The sequence below is a fragment of the Diabrotica virgifera genome, chromosome 2 (assembly GCF_917563875.1).
Source record: "Diabrotica virgifera virgifera chromosome 2, PGI_DIABVI_V3a".
NCBI lineage: Eukaryota > Metazoa > Arthropoda > Insecta > Coleoptera > Chrysomelidae > Diabrotica > Diabrotica virgifera.
The window spans coordinates 88,974,987-88,992,845 of NC_065444.1; the positions used below are offsets into that span (position 1 = coordinate 88,974,987).

Here is a 17,859-nt window from a genome sequence, read left to right on the forward strand (position 1 = left end):
ATATTTTTTGTAAATTCGTATTTTTGTGTAAATAAATGTTTTTGTAATTCTTGAATTCTACTTTTTTTTTCTATAGATCTATTGTATTATCGACTTATAAAAATTGTAATGTTCTTAAGGGTGCTTTTTAAGCGTTGAAATATTATGATAATATGTATATCCTAAAGTATAAAGCAATCATTATTTTTAGCCAATCAAAACCAAATTTTACCCATATTAAAGTTTAAAATGTTTTTGTATAATTTTTGACTATAAGGGGTAGTTTACACCCCTAAAAATAATCGACGCCCTTAATCATGATATAGAATATGAAGTACAGGGTGAGATGATCATAATCCCAAATTTTTATGTAAATCGATGCTAGCCGATATTATTCTTTCCGGATAAGTAATTTTTTATATATAGCTCCAACAAGGGTGGTTTTAAGGCTTGAAATATTATGAAAATATATCTTAAAGCATAAAACAACCATTATGTAACTAATAAGAACCAAATATTGACAGTATTAAAGTTTAAAATGTTGTTTTATAACTTTTTGCAAGTAGTTTTTTAAGGATAGTTTTCACCCTTAAAAAAACAAAAGCGTAGAACGGCTCAATATAGAAAATGAACTAAAGGGTGAAATGAGCTTAATCCCAAATTTTTGTACAAATCGATGCTGGACTAAAAAATGCGAGGTTTTGCCATTTTTTCAGTTTCATTTCCTCGACTACTATAGACGTTGCATTTTTCCCTATTCTACGTTGCAAAATACATATAGTGTCAAAACACTTGCTTATACATTTGACGCACTGTCCGTCAACATGTTAGTGGGACATCCATTTATCTTTATTCCAGCGGTCTCACTCTCAAGAGATTTTTTCAAGATCTCTTCCGAGTACGCATTAAAAAGGATTGGAGACAACACACATCCCTGTCTCATATTGTTTGTATATAGATATATAAAATTATTTTCCCAATTTTAACGTCGGATGATAAGATTTTCCTGTGGATGATGATTATATATAAACCTGTCGCCAGGGGGGGTACAACGGCCTCGTTAATTCAGATGGACTTACCCAAGTTTTTTTTATGTATTTTGACCTGTAGAACACGAATTTTTTGGGTAACAGTTGATCCGGATGTCGATAAGATTGTTATAGACCAAGAACTTGAGGAATCAAATAACAGCGATTTTTGGTAAAACAAAACAATATTTTGTATTTTTTGGGTCATTTTAAGCAAAAAATATTTCTACAAGTTTTTTAGTAGGATGCACAGTTTTCGAGATAAACGCGGTTGAACTTTCAAAAAATCGAAAAACTGCAATTTTTAAACCCGAATAACTTTTGATTAAAAAATAAAATAGCAATTCTGCTTAGCGCCTTTGAAAGTTCAAGTCAAATTATGTCGGTTTTGATTATTTGCATTGCTAAAAATTTATTGTGTTATTGTTAAACAAAGCTACAAACAACTAGTGCGTGAGTGATGTTTCTATGATTTCTCATTTAAAATCGAACGAGTAGGTAGAATAGGTACTAGTGCAATCAAGACTATTTCTACGTTACATGCGTTAAAACGCATGTAAAAGCACGGGAAACCCTACGTGTTTATAGCTTTGTTAAACAATAAAAAAATAAATTTTTACCAATGCAAATAATCAAAACCGATATAATTTGACTTAAACTTTCAAATGCGGTAAGCAGACTTGCTATTTTATTTTTTAATCAAAAGTTATTCGGGTTCAAAAATTGCAATTTTTCGATTTTTTTAAAGTTCAACCGCGTTTATCTCGAAAACTGTGCATCCTACGAAAAAACTTGTAGAAATATTTTTTACTTAAAATGGCCCAAAAAATACAAAATATTGTTTTGTTTTGCCAAAAATCGCTGTTATTTGATTCCTCAAGTTCTTGGTCTATAACAATCTTATCGACATCCGGATCAACTGTTACCCAAAAAATTCGTGTTCTACAGGTCAAAATACATAAAAAAAACTTGAGTAAGTCCATCTGAATTAACGAGGCCGTTGTACCCCCCCTGGCGACAGGACTAATAATATTCGAGAGTATTTTTTATTGGAAGTAATAATTCGATCTAGAGTTGAAGGTTTTGGTCCCACTGGATATAACATTTTTGTACTTTCCAATAAAGTAGGTGCTCAATAGTTGTCAGGAAAATTAATATTATCAGTGATGATTATGTTTCACTACGAAGCAGTTGATTGGGATAATTGGATAATTACTTGCACATTCTTCAAGCGTTCTGCAGTTTTTAACATGTAAGCAAATATTTTCTTCAGTACTGTTATCAAAGCTGATTACCTTAGAATCGCACAACATCCTATCCAAAATATAAATACAGTCTCATCCTCCTATTCTGCTATTGTGATCATTATGGTGTATAGTCTATCCGGAAATACTGACTATTACATCTTTTCTTTTTGGAGCGAACCATGAAGAACTCGTTTTTTTTTTGTAATTAACTAATTTGTGTGACACTAATTTCATTAAATTTAGCACTCAATAATGCATTGTTGTTTCGGAACAATGATCCATTGACAATTGTTTCTTCTGCGATCATACTTCGCTTAACGAAAAGAATGCGAGGTATAAAGAAAAACATGTTTAATATTGATATAAGAGTTTATTCAGAATTATTAACAGGTAATCAAATTGTTTTTCACATAATTTTTAACATATCAACTCCGGTAATCCAGTCTGCGTCTTTAGAAGAATATGTAGTGCTAAAAAACAAAGCAACAATTATATTTTATGTTTAACATAAACAGTTTTACTTGTAGACGCTAGTGTATAACAGATTCCATTTACCAGATATAATCTTGGTATATATTTTTCTTTGATAGTTGTGTTTACCCGCTAATAATAATACATACAAACATCGTATTTTGAACAAATATCTACAAAAATAACAAAATAAAAGTAAAAGTAGAAGAATAACTAACTGACCCAATTGATGCTGGAATTCGGATAAGACAGGGAGACTCCCTGAGTTCTCTATTGTTCAACCTCATCTTGGATAAAATATAAGAAAGTACGAACTAAAACAGGATACCAAAAAGAAACAACTTAAAATAATCTGCTATAAGAACTACTAATAGAAAAAATGATGCCGTTTAAATATCCAGGTACATATTTCACAAATGTGTCTCGAGACACACCTGGAAAATTAAGTGAATAGAGCAAGCAAAGAATTAAACAAATAAAACCAAGGTAGTTACTAAAAGTAGAAAATTGCTCCCTCGAAAACTTTTACAATGCTGACGAAACTGGAATTGGAAAGCTTTGCCACTAAAAATCATTGCATTTCTGATTTAGCAGCACCTAGACCTAAAATAAGCAAAAATCGTATCACAATAAAATAAAAAAAAAAACAGAACAAGTCATCAATCGAAGTAGCACAGAAAATGACAATAAATATCGTTCCCGTACCACCAGATTGACAACAGGTGGAATACTTTCTTTGGATACACCTCCTGAGATTTTCAAAACTTATAAATCAAACAGGATGCCGAGGAAATTAAGAGGGGAGAATTTTAAATAATTCACAACTCATCTGCTCAGGAAAATCTCTGGAGGTGTAACCAAAGAAAGTATTCCACCTGTTGTCAATCTGGTGGTATGGGAAAGATATTTGTTGTCGTTTTCTGTGCTACTTAGATTGATAACTTACTTTTATTTTCGATAGATGGCTCTAGTTCATCCGTGACATTTCTTTTATGGCAATTCGGAAAGTTTCAATGTGTGATACCTAGAGAAATCAGAGAGAAGAGGATATGGACTACTGATGAAGGGGAAAAGACCTCCGAAACCGGTATAGACTCTAGTATTTAATCGAGTTAACCAGAGTATTATGCTGCTGCTGCATTTTCGTGTTGCAAAGAAATTGAAAATATTTATACATTTTTAATTCATTTATTCTTTTGTAGGAGTATTAACGAATCTTTCTTGTTGGAACTTTTACCAAGCTGAGCGATGGGTTGTGAATGTGAATTATTTAAAATTCTCTTATCTTAATTTCCTCGGCATCCTGTTTGATTTATAAATTTTGAAATTCTCAGGAGGTGTAACCAAAGAAAGTATTCTACCTGCTGTCAATTTGGTGGTATGGGAACGATATTTATTGTCGTTTTCTGTGTTACTTCGACTGATAACTTACTTTGTTTTTCGGTAGATGGCTCTAGTTCATCCATGACATTTCTTTCTTTGCAATTCGGAAAGGCCCAAAGTGCGGTACCTGGAGAAATCGGAGAGAAGAGGATATGAGACTACTGATGAAGGGGAAAATACCTCCGAAACCTGTATAGACTCTTCCTGCAGTCTCCGATTTAACCAGAGTATTATGCAGCTGCTGCATTTTCGTGTTGCAAAAAATTGAAAATATTTATACGTTAAAAAAAACACGTTTCAACAAGTCAATTAACTCGCTATATTATATTATTTGTATTTTTTTTTACTTACTTCGTTATCCACTGACTTTTGAACGCACTTTTGCATCTCCCACACCTTCTGGACATGATTTTTGTTAGCTGAAATACAATCGTTTATTAATGTTAAACCAATAGAACATGTCATTACCAGTTATTCTGATTCATTTTCCTAAATTGGTGTAAGATAAAAATCTAGTGTAGAGGAGATATGTCGTATAGCGGATACAGTGCAGACAAAGTCTGCTTCCAAAACACTGTGCTAGGTGGCAACAGATAAATGGTTGCCATGCAAGCTCGTTGTCACTCAAAGCCACTGTACGTGATCTCAAGGATTTACGGCCAGTTTTTTCTGAACCGTGTCTTGCATCCAGGTCGTTTGCTTTCCAGCCTGCGATATTTTTCTCGTTTATTTTTCTTCTTTTTCGTCCTCTCACTAGGCAATTCTGCTTGTTCACAGGCAGATTGATATCTCTATTGAAGGTTGTCACTCCGTTTTTTGTGTGCGGTAGTCCAATTCTTTTTCTGCCAATCGGAAACTGGAAAGAAAATTAGTGAAGTAAAAATGTAATGAAAAATGATTACTTAAAACACATGTCAACCAAGAAAAAATAGGTACACGAAAACTACAAGGCAATAAGGAACTAAACACATGCACTTGTAAGAAGAATAAAAAATTGTCACTTGAAATGTTTTCAAAAGAAATGGAAAATGATTTGTATGGGTTACAAAAGAAAATTTGGCGCTTTATAAGAAATCAAAGAACTAAGATTAAGGAGCTAATAGAACCAAAACACATTGAGAAAGATACATGGCTTGACTATTAAAAAATTCTATGCAGAGGAACAACAAATGCCGCCGGAGTTACAACTTCCAGAAATTACCACAATTGAAGAAGCTAATAGCAGCACGTAAGGATGGAATACAAAACGAATTAAAAAGGAAATAATTTTAAGCAACATTTAAAAACTTTGATTAATAAAATGTAAAGACAACTTCCTGTTATGTTGTTAATCAAAGCGACATACAACACAATAAAATCCCATGGAAATGGCGAACGAGCAAACAAATTCTACTATTCAAAAAAGGAAATAAAAAATGACAAGAAAACTTCTTTCTTCTTCTTCGTCTAGCCATTCACGTCTACATCTGAACATAAGCCTCTTCAAGACTTCCTTTTCATTGTTTTTTGTTGTACGCTACTTGTAGCCAATTTTTCCCGACAGTTCGTTTCAGATTAACTGTCCATCTCTTAGGAGGTGTGCCTCTAGGTATTTTGTGTTGGTATGGTCTCCAGGTTAGAATTGTTCTGTGTCATTTGTTTTGATCGCTCCTGGCTACATATCCAGCGTAGTCCCATTTTAATTTTAATGATTTTTGTACTACATCGGTGACTTGGTTTTCTGTCTTATCCATGTGTTTGTTTTCCTGTCGCTAAGTGATATGCCAAGCATTGCTCTTTCCATCACGTGTTGAGTGACTCTGAGTATGTTCATATTCTTTTTTGTGTTTGTCCATGTTTGTGCCACATATCTTAATATCGGAATAATGCATACATCAAAAACTTTAGATCTAAGATGTAGTTGAATTTGCTGATTTCTGAGTATATAGTTCAGTTTACCGAATGATGTCCATGCTATCTTTCTTCTTCTTTTTATTTCTTCCGTTTGAATTTCCCTATTTAGTATTATTTTTTGTCCTAATATATACAGGGTGCGCCAAACCTCTGGTCTTCTTTGATTACGGCTAAACTATGAGATATACAAAAAAATGTTTATAACAAAACTAATGTGTATCAAAGAGGTCTATAATTTTAAATTATTTTTAATTATACAGGGTGAGTCAGAACGACGGTATGAACCAAAGTTGTATTTTTTTAAATGGAACACCCTGTATATTAAATCATTTTTGAATATATTATTTAAAAATATGAAAAATTTGTATAAGGTCTTATAGGCCTAAAGTTAATAATTTTCGAAATATTTACATTTTTATTGAGAAAAATGGTAATATTTATAGGGTTGTGGATTATGTTTCCAAGGAAATAAAAATTTAGGTGATAGGTCAAAGTTTTTAAAATATAGTGTTATTTTTAAATAATTTAATATTTTTTACTTTTAGCCATAAAATATACAGTGTGATCACTATTTGCAAATACAAAATTTTCTCATTTTTTTTAAATGGGACACCCTGTATATTAGTTTTGCGTTTTGTAGTAAATATTACAACCTTTCTTTTCGTATAAGGTTGTATGTACCTAGCATGTTTCGTTTTGTAGATATTTTAAAAAACTATAGATTTTACGTGTTTGCGGATTTTTTATTTAATTTTTTTTTTGCAAAAAAAATAATTATAATCTGGTTTTAGAAACATACACTAAAATATAAAATATGAAAATAAAAACGTAATTAAAGATTAAAATAAATCGTATGCTAGTACAACTCAATTGAATTTAATAACTTTAAATTATTTTACAAAAAATATTTTACCATATTAATGAATGCATAAAATAGTTACTAAATTAAATAAACAACCAAATTTTAAATCAACCATAGTAATTTTTCTACTACAGCAACTTTCCTGTACCAAATTAATTGTTAGTTAAATTGTATTTAGTTAAACTTTTAAATTGACTTACATACATCTTGAGAATATAAAAGTTATTATAAAGTATGCTTTGAAACAAATGAATGTTAAATGTATCATCCAAATTATTTATTAATATAAATAGTATTTACTGGTGTCACAAAAACTGGTAATACTTTTGTAGTTGAAATTTTGTAACAATTTTTTATATTTTTAATTTTAATTTTTTAACCGAAAAATGTTTGGATATGACATTTGTTTTGGGCGAAACCATTAGAAATTATTACCAGCTTTTGTGACACGAGTAGGTACATAGATACTATTTACTTCTTAATATACTTCCATAACGTTCATTTGTTTTAAAGCATACTTTATACGTTCTCAAGATGTAGGTAAATTAAAAAGTTATTAACTGATCTTACTCGTAAATACAATATAACTAACAATTAATTTGGTACAGGAAAGTTGCTGCGGTAGAAGAATTACTACGATTGATTTAAAATTTGGTTGTTTATTTAATTTAGTAACTAATTTGTGTATTCATTAATAAGGTAAAATATTTTTTGTAAAATAATTTAAAGTTATTAAATTCAATTGAATTGTACTAGCATACGATTTATTTTAATCTTTAATTACGTTTTTATTTTCATATTTTATATTTTAGTGTATGTTTCTAAAACCAGATTATAATTATTTTTTTTGCAAAAAAATTTTTAAATAAAAAATCCGCAAAAACGTAAAATCTATAATTTTTTTAAAATATCTACAAAACGAAACATGCTAGGTACATACAACCTTATACCAAAAGAAAGGTTGTAATATTTACTACCAAACGCAAAACTAATATACAGGGTGTCCCATTTAAAAAAATGAGAAAATTTTGTATTTGCAAATAGTGATCACACTGTATATTTTATGGCTAAAAGTAAAAAATATTAAATTATTTAAAAATAACACTATATTTTAAAAACTTTGACCTATCACCTAAATTTTTATTTCCTTGGAAACATAATCCACAACCCTATAAATATTACCATTTTTCTCAATAAAAATGTAAATATTTTGAAAATTATTAACTTTAGGCCTATAAGACCTTATACAAATTTTTCATATTTTTAAATAATATATTCAAAAATGATTTAATATACAGGGTGTTCCATTTAAAAAAATAAAACTTTGGTTCATACCGTCGTTCTGACTCACCCTGTATAATTGAAAATAATTTTAAATTATAGACCTCTTTGATACACATTAGTTTTGTTATAAACATTTTTTTGTATATCTCATAGTTTAGCCGTAATCAAAGAAGACCAGAGGTTTGGCGCACCCTGTATTATATAGCAAGAAAACTACAGAGATATAAACATGTTAAATACTACTCACAAATTTGCATATAAAATTTTACATGAACTAATGAATCCGAGCATTTGTTAAGCAGATAAACAACAAGGTTACAGATGCAGTATTCGACGTGAAACAACAAATTGCTGAGAAATCACTAGAGTATAATAGACCAGTGGTTCTGTGTTTAGTCGACTTTAACACTTCACAAAGTAAAACTCAAAGTGAAGCCCATCTTCTGTATAGTGGGGAAGTTCCTCTAAATATATTTACCAAAACTATTGAAGACATCTACTAAATCAACAAAATGAAAATCAGAATTGACGGACAACTTAAAACTATATAAATATATGTATAGCCTTACGATCAGTAACCTGACAATTTAAATGGTTAAATGATTAAATTTTTGAATGAAAATAACTTAACACTTCAGGTTACGAGACATATACTGGACACCAGGTACCTAGAGAATATAGTCATAATGATATTCATATTCAGCGATCTTTAAAACCGCCTAGAAATGACTTTGGACTGATTTAGAATGAAAATATGTAACATAAAACTGAAGATAACGAAAATACCATAAAGAGACGATTTCAGCCCTGGGCACCAGGTCGAAGCACTAGTCCAAAACCTAGTAATTTTCTGCAGTAAGATGAATCGTCATGCAACTTTTTGCATTCGATTCGAGAGAGTGTCAGACAATTTTGTGAACTAAATTGATCTCCGGCAAAAAAATTTTGTGCAGCCTAGGAAAATGCATTTTCAAAGTGCATCTTGAAGGGATGGAAAACGACAAACTCAGGAAATATTGACGCAAATGACCTCAATTTTTATACTTAGAATTTTTGGAGATCACTGAATACTAATTTCATGACGGCGATAGTATCCTACGTACTCGGTGCCCAGGGTGGAACTCGTCACCTAGGACGATTGGATAATTCGTGAGACGATCAAATAATTCGCGAAATGAAGATTAGATTGAAAAACTGAAAAATACGTTTTCAAAATTTTTTCAAAATCTATCGAATGGCACTAAACACGAACCAACCAACCCCACCCGTTGGAAGTGAGTTGGGGGTAACTTTAAAATCTTAAATGGAAACCCCCATTGATTATTGTAGACTTGCATTGCTTTATATTATGCTTTATATTATATTTACTTATTTTGTAAAAATAAGCAAATTTTATTCGAAACATTCTTTGGAATTTTGGATAGATGGCGCTATAATCGGAAAAAACGATTTATCGTGATACCATAGGTAAATTATAGAAACGGTCTAATATCTCGAGAAATACACTTCCAAAAAAAAACCAAAAAATAAGTTTTCAAAATTTCATATAATATTTCAAGAACCTATCGAATAACATCAAACGCGACTCTCCACTCCACCCCCTGGAGGTTGGGTGAGGGGTAATTTTAAGACCTTCAAAAGGAACCTCCATTTCTTATTGCAGATTTGGATTCCTTACGTACAAATAAGTAACTTTTAATCTAGACATTTTTTCGAATTATATACAGGGTGGGGCATTAGTAGGACAAAGTCCAAATACTCGTTTGTCGTAAGAGATACGAAAAAAAGTTATTTAGTTAAAAGTTGGGGCTCTGATAGGACCATAATTTAAAAATATTTTCAAATATACAGGGGCCTGCTTATTGACAGGGTGACACAAAATTATGTTTTTTAAATGGAACACCCTGTATATTTTTACATTTTTGGATTCTCCTCAATGTTTCCATTTTTAAAATATACGGTTTTTTAATATTATTCGAGGTAGTTTAAAAGATAATTACGTTTTTTTGTTAATTCTTGATTCTTAATTTACACCCTGTAGAATTGTAGTGATTTGATATCAAATTTTTGTTTTATGTTCAAACGATTTTTAATATAGTCTACTATTGTTAAACATTAACAGTATAGCGAAATGCTAAATTTTAGTATACAGGGATGGTCGAAACTCGGAATGAGTATTTTCATAGTTTTCTTAAATGGAACACCCTGTATTTTAGTATTGCAATGAAATGATATTTTATGGTACTTTTTTTATTTCTTAGCATTCCCTATACCTAAGTGTTTTAATTTTTAATTTATTCGTGATTCTTTAAGCCAAACATTAATTGCAACAAAAATTACGTGAAATTTTATTAGGTGGCCGTGAAACTATTCAATCAAAAATAATTTTTCGAAAAAAAAATACATTCTAATTTGGACTGATCCTTAATTTATTAATATTGGATGAGATATCCAAATAAATTCGTAGTTAACATTGTTGGTGCGCAAAATATTAATAAAAACATACAATATTCTACCTAGTCGGCTATGACACTAAATTTCCTTTAAAATTTGATATTATACTATTTTTATAGTTCCAGTTGCTTTGTTACCATTACTAATATGAATTTTTCTAATGAGGAACTAATTAATAAGATTTTTGTGCTAGTGGAGTATAACAAAAATGTGCTAATAGCAATAAGAATTTTTCACCAGAAATTCCCTGATAGACGACAATTAAGAAAAGAAACATTTAAAAATATACTAGAACGGTTTCAACGGACTGAACACTAAGATTATGATAAACCTGATCGAACAAAAACTATTGTAAGTGAAGAAAACAGGAAACATTAAAAGTAATCCTTAATGTCACTGAGAATCTGCATATTAGTACAACCGTTCTTACAATCTAAGTATCTAGTCTGTTGAAACCGTTTTAGTATACTTTCAAAAGATTATCTTTTTGGTTTTCTATCAGCGAATTGCTGATGATAAATTTTTATTGCAAGTAGCTCATTTTTGTTATACTCTCCTAGCACAAAGCCATTTTAATCAGTTCCTCATTAGAAAAATTAATATTAGTACTAATAACAAATCAACTGGAACTAAGTATAATGTCAAATGTTTAAGCAAATTTTCTGTCATAGCCAACTAGGGAAAATTTTGTATGTTTGATTAATATTTTAAGCACCAACAACCTTAACTACGAACGTATTTGGATATCTCATCCAATATTAATAAATTAAGGATCAGGCTAGATTATTGTGAATTTTTTTTGAAAAATTATTTTTGATTGGATATCTTCACGGCCACCTAATAAAATTTCACGTAATTTTTGTTGCAATTAATGTTTGGCTTAAAGAATTACGAATAACTTACAAATTAAAGCACTTAGGTATAGGGAATGCTTAAGAAATAAAAAAGTATCATAAAATATAATTTCATTACAATACTAAAATACAGGGTGTTCCTTTTAAGAAAACTAAGAAAATACTCATTCCGAGTTTCGACCCACCCTGTATACTAAAATTAAACATTTCGCTATAATGTTAATGATTAACAATAGTAGACTATATTAAAAATTGTTTGAATATTAATATAAGTTTTGGTGTCAAATCACTACAATTCTACAGGGTGTAGATATTGCACGAAATTAACAAAAAAACGTAATTAACTTTTAAAGTACCTCGTATAATATTACAAAACCATACATTATAAGAAAGGAAACATTGAGGATAATCCAAAAATGTAAAAATATACAGCATGTTCCATTTAAAAAAACATAAGTTTGTGTCACCCTGTTAACACGGACGCCTCTGTATATTTGAAAATATTTTTAGATTATGTTACTATGTATGCCCCAACTTTTACCTAAATAACTTTTTTTCGTATCTCTTACGACAAACGAGTAATTGGACTTTGTCACATTAATGCCCCACCCTGTATAAATAATCAACTATTTTCAATGAGAAATAAGCCACAATTTTACCAAAAAAATTATTTTATTAACGTTTCGACGCCCAGGTCGGGTGTCGTTGTCAAAATACAAAACAATACTAAATTAAACAAAAATGTTGTTGCTTAGTAAAAAATTCTTCTAATAATTTATTTAATCTGACTCATTTATATCGGCAATTCAAACATGTATTATACATTTTAAAGTAAAATACTTAAAAATGATATTGCCGATATTGATGAGTTACGTTCCTGGGACGACTTTACTAAAAGATAGTTCAATAGATTACATGAGATCAACCCAGCTCAAGAATATCCACCACAAAAAATCATAACATGTGATCTGTCTTTAAAAAGACAACCAAATACAACGGTGGCAGTAAAATTCTCGCGCTAGAGACTCCATAGTAAAAACCTCGTGATACTATCCCGACATCGTATTTGGGCTTACATTTAGTTTACTCTCCAATGTAATACCAAATTCCGACTTTATAATATATATACTATTATATAATTGATGGATTCGACAGTTACTTGATGAAAGTTCATTTTATCTAACAATAAAACACTGAAAACGTTAGTTTTCTATACTTCCACAAAATTTATTACAACTAAGTGACTACAGCTGTTTCGGCAGAGTGCCTTTCTCAAGTGATATAGTTTACAATGTGTTTGCCTTTTTAAGTCTTTAACTGAAGAGGTTGAGGAGTGGGGAGCTGTTTTTCTCGAGTTGGTCATTCAGAATTACATCCGTATTTTTCAATTTATTAATTTCCATAGATTCTAGAAAAGATAGCTTAAGGCCTTTATTTTGAATATGCAGATTTTAAAACTCTTAATTCAAAGAATGATTATGACCTAGAAGGTGAAGTGCGTATGTAGAAGTGTCTGTTTTTCTATTGTTGAAAGCCCTTTTGTGTTCTGCTATCCGTTTGTCAAAGGTTCTGCCAGTTTGACCGATGTAAGTTTTCGGACAGTCACCACACGTTAGTTTGTACACACCACTCTGCAGTTGCTTCCTTAAGCAAATATATTAAAAACAATAAAAGCCGAAAGAGAAAGAACTTAAGCAAATATATTAAGAACAATAAAAGCCGAAAGAGAAAGCAACTACAGAGTGGTGTGTAGAAACTAACGTGTGGTGACTGTCCGAAAACTTACATGGGTCAAACTGGCAGAACCTTTGACAAACGGATAGCAGAACACAAAAGGCTTTCAACAATAGAAAAACAGATACTTCTACATAGGCACTTCACCTTCTAGATCATAAACATTTTTTGAATGAAGAGTTTCAAATTATGTATATTCAAAATAAAGGCCTTAAGCTATCTTTTTTAGAATCTATGGAAATTAATAAATTGAAAAATGCGGATGTAATTCTGAATGACCAACTCAAGACAAACAGCCCCCCACTCCTCAACCTCATCAGTTAAAGACTTAAAAAGGCAAACACATTTTAAACTATATCACTTGAGAAAGGCACTCTGCCGAAACAGCTGTAGTCACTTAGTTGTAATAAATTTTGTGGAAGTATAGAAAACTAACGTTTTTAGTGTTTTATTGTTAGATATATGCTATTTTAAATAATAAATAATATTAACAATACATAGATATTATATCCATAATATTAAAACATAAAATATGTGTATTGATTCGATATGTTACTGATTTACTAATCAATAGAAAGAAAATACCACGATTAGTATGTCAGTAACATATCGAGTTAGTACATATTTTATATTTTAGTATTATGTATACACTGTGTCCGTAAAGTATGGAACAAATTCTTTTTTAGCTAAACAGAGCATTTTAAGAAATAATCCTGAAACACGTCGATTTTTGATTTTAATTTACGGTGTTTTAAAATAATATTCTGATATACAGGGTGAATTACTTTCGAATAATAACGTCACCGTCATTTTTTTTAAATAGAACACCCCCATTTTGTCTCAATTTTCGGATTACTCTAGCTGAGCTGATTCCAAAAATGTATCACATATTGATTCAAATTGGTACAGGGTGGACAAAAATACAATAGTTTTGTGTATGCTCATATTATTAAAGTTTAATTAATTTTTGATATTAAATTAAAATATTCAACTAAACAATATCAAAAATTAATTAAAATTAAAATATAATTAAAATATCAAAAATAAAATAAGTATTTTTGAAAATATTGTTAATTTAACTAACGCGTTAAACTACATCTACATATATACGCGTCTCTACATATGAGAAAAATGGTAAAATGAGTGATTTTGATAATATAATACAAGATTTTTAAAGAATAATCTATTAAAGCAGAAATTTTGATAGCATTTTTCGTCTATTGAAACAAATGGCCATAAAGGCTATGAAAAAAATTTAGACTTTTTTTTAACAAATAAACGTAACATATAATCACAAAGAAGGCATAAAATAGCATTTTCAAAAATTTTTAGATCCATGAGAAAAAATCTGCAAGGGGTAAAATTGTCATAGGGTTAAATGGCAATTCCATTTTTGCAAAGTTGCCTCAAAATTTTTGTCTTCAAATTTAACCTTCATTGAAGGTCCAGGATGACTACCACAGTCCATTTCTTTACTTTTTCTATAAAAACACAAAAAATAATATAAACATTTCACATTTACAAATAAAGTACCCACATAAGAATACTTACTTAACACAGACATCCGGTAAATTTTACCGTTTAAGATTTTTGATGTGTGCTACAAAAGAAAATATTGATAATACACGCTACACGCTTTGACTAGCACTGTTATACAAACTGCCCGAGAGCTACAGAGACACATGAACTTGTAAGTGGTGAGATTACCACGAAATCCGCATTTTGGGAATGCCCACCGGTAAAAAATACCGGATGTCTGTAGTTAAGGGTTAAAGCTACCCCCACCCCACCTACATGGGGTGGAGTAGAGGGTCGTGTTTGATGTTATTCGATAGGATCTTGAAATATATTAAAAAAGTGTTTTTTGGTTTTTTATTTGGAACATTTCTCGAGATATTAGACCGTTTCTCCAATTTACCTATGGTATCATGATAAATCGTTTTTTTCCAATTATAGCGCCATCTATCCGCAATTCGAAAAATGTCTCGAATAAAAGTTGCTTATTTTTACGTAAGAAATCCAAATATGCAATAAAAAATGGGGATTTCTGTTTAAGATTTTAAAGATACTCCAGCCCTACCTCCAGGGGGTGTTGTGGGGCTGGCGTGTTTAGTGTCGTTCGATAGATTTTTTAAAAATCTTGAACTGAGATTTTTCACTTTTTCGATCCAATTTTCATTTCGCGAATTATTCGATCGTCCCAGATGACGAGTTCCACCCTGGGCAACAGGTACCTCGGAGACCATCGGCGTCATGAAATTCGTCTTCAGTGACTTCCAAAACCCCTAAGTATAAAAATTAAACTCATTTTTGTCAATGATATTTCCTGAGCTCTAAATTTTTCATTTTCCATCTCTTTGAGATGATGCACTTTGAAAATGCGTTTTCTCATGCACAAAAATTTTTGCCGGAGATCAATTTATATATAGTGGCTAAACACCCCTTTAGGGATTACGCCGCTTACGCTCTCTAGATCTATGGTTTGAGGTAGATCAGTCCTCATGTTCGTTATTTAATTTTCTCGGTTATTTTTCTCCACTCTTTCCTGTCTCTGGTTTTTTCTTTCCAATGTCGTATGCCCGCCTTTTTGAGATCACTTACTACTTCTTGTAACCATGTAGATTTTGGTCTTCCACGTCTTCTCTTGCCAGCTGGTGTCCATTCCAATATTGAGAATATCGTCGTAGTTGATCCGGATCTCCATATGTGTCCTAGCCATTTTGCTCTTTGCTGTTTTATTTTACACACTATATCTTCCTTAATTTCATCCAGTAGCTCAAGGTTCGTTCTTTGTCTAAATTCATTGTCACTTATTTTTATTGGTCCTAGTATTGCTCTTAGTATTTTTCTTTCTTGTATTCTAAGGTTTTCCTCTTGTTTTTTTGTCATGCTAAGAGTTTATGCTGCATACATCATCGTCGGTCGAATTATTGTTTTGTATACTTTCATTTTTGATTTCTTACTCAATAACTTATTTTTAAGTAATTTTTTATTTGCATGTAAGCCCTTATTTGCTGTAATAATCTTTCTTTGATTTCGGTTTCTCTTTCTCCATTGTTTGTTATTAATATTCCTAAGTATTTAAATTTTTCGACTTCTTCAAAAGTGTATTCTCCTACTCTAGCCTTTCTCTTTTCAAAGTTTTTGTCAAATCTTATTATTTTGGTTTTTTCTTGGTTTATTTTTAATCCCATTACTTTTCCTTCTGTTACCAATTCGTTTAACATTCGTTCCATTGTTTTTCTATTTTTTGTTATTAGAACAATATCATCAGCGTATGCTATTATTTGTCCTTCTCTCGTTCGGAGGGTGCCTTTGTTGATATTCCTGACGATGTATTCTAGGGTAAGATTAAACAGAGTTGCTGATAATGAATCTCCTTGTCTCACGCCTTTATTGATGACAAATTCTTCTGTGTCGCCTACTTGAGTTTTTATGCTAACTACAGTTCTACTTATTGTCATTTGTATTAATCTTCTTAATTTATTTTGTATTCCCATTTCTTTCAGAGCTACCATTAATTTTGATCTTTTTATTGTATCAAATGCTTGCTGAAAATCTATAAAAAGCAGTTCAATTTCTATTTTATATCCATGTGCTTTTTCCATAATTTGTTTAATCGTATGTATGGCATCTGTTGTAGACTTTCCCTTAACAAATCCGCATTGATAGTGTCCTATGATATTCGTGGTAGCTTCGGTCAGTCTTCGTTGTATTAAGGCGGACATGATTTTATATGCTGTGTTTAATAGCGTCAGTCCTCTGTAGTTATTGCACATCTGTTGATCTCTTTTTTTATGAATCGTGATAATTTGTCCTTTGTACCATTCTTCTGGCATTTTTTCTTCGTTCCATATGTCTTTTATTAAATTGTATAATTTATCTTTTAATTCTTCGCCACCATATTTTATAAGCTCCATATTGATACAGTCCGATCCTGAGGCTTTACCATTACGGCTGCTATTAATAATTTCCTCAACTTCCTCTTTTGTTGGTATTTCTAGCTGGTTTCCTAACATCATCATCTCTTCTTCTATGTTTTCATTTAGGTCTTGATCTTCTTGTTCAGTTAATAAGTCTTTAAAATAGTTAGTCCAAATTTCTTTATACTCTTCATCGTTTTCTGATACTTTTCCATTTTTATCTTTTATGCCTTTTATCTTTCCTTTAAAAGTTTTGTTCTGCTCACTAATTTTCTTATAGAATTCTTTTATGTTTCTGTTCTTACTTTCTTTTTCTATTTCTCTTATCTTATCATCCAACCAGTCACGTCTAATTTTCCTTATTTTTTTCTTGCATTTATGTCTTATTCTATTGTATTCTTCCCTATAATCCTGTCTATTTGTTCTTATCCACATTTGTCTCATTTCTACCTTCTTTTTTAGCATGTTATGACATTCTTCGTTATACCATTCTTGTCTTTTTTTGTTTCTTTTTATCCCGATGTGTACATTCGCTGTTTCATTTATACATTTTTTTATATTTCTCCAATCTGTTTCTATATCCTTTGTAGGTTTAGATTGTTCCTTCAGTTTTTTGTTCATGTCGTCAGCATATTTAATCCTTATGTCTGGAGCATTCAGTTTTTCTACGTGCCATTTATTTTTTGTTGTCGTGTTTTTAGAGTTCTTTTGACTTTTTGTCTTACCTTTGCAGTCACCATAAAATGG

The 17,859-nt window shown here is 30.7% G+C and overlaps 1 protein-coding gene across 2 annotated transcripts in view; it reads right to left on the bottom strand.

The window, feature by feature from the left end:
* Window positions 1–2,604: 2,604 nt before the first annotated feature.
* LOC114332597 (uncharacterized) overlaps window positions 2,605–17,859 on the bottom strand; it is a 40,339-nt gene continuing 25,084 nt past the window's right edge. For both annotated transcript variants that reach the window (XM_028282419.2, XM_028282420.2), the window contains exons 6-7: window positions 4,460–4,527; window positions 2,605–2,724 (exon numbers count right to left, since the gene is read on the bottom strand). In XM_028282419.2, the coding sequence (XP_028138220.1) occupies window positions 2,707–2,724; window positions 4,460–4,527 (86 nt within the window). In that variant the 3' untranslated portion in view covers window positions 2,605–2,706. The remainder of the gene's footprint in view (window positions 2,725–4,459; window positions 4,528–17,859) is intronic.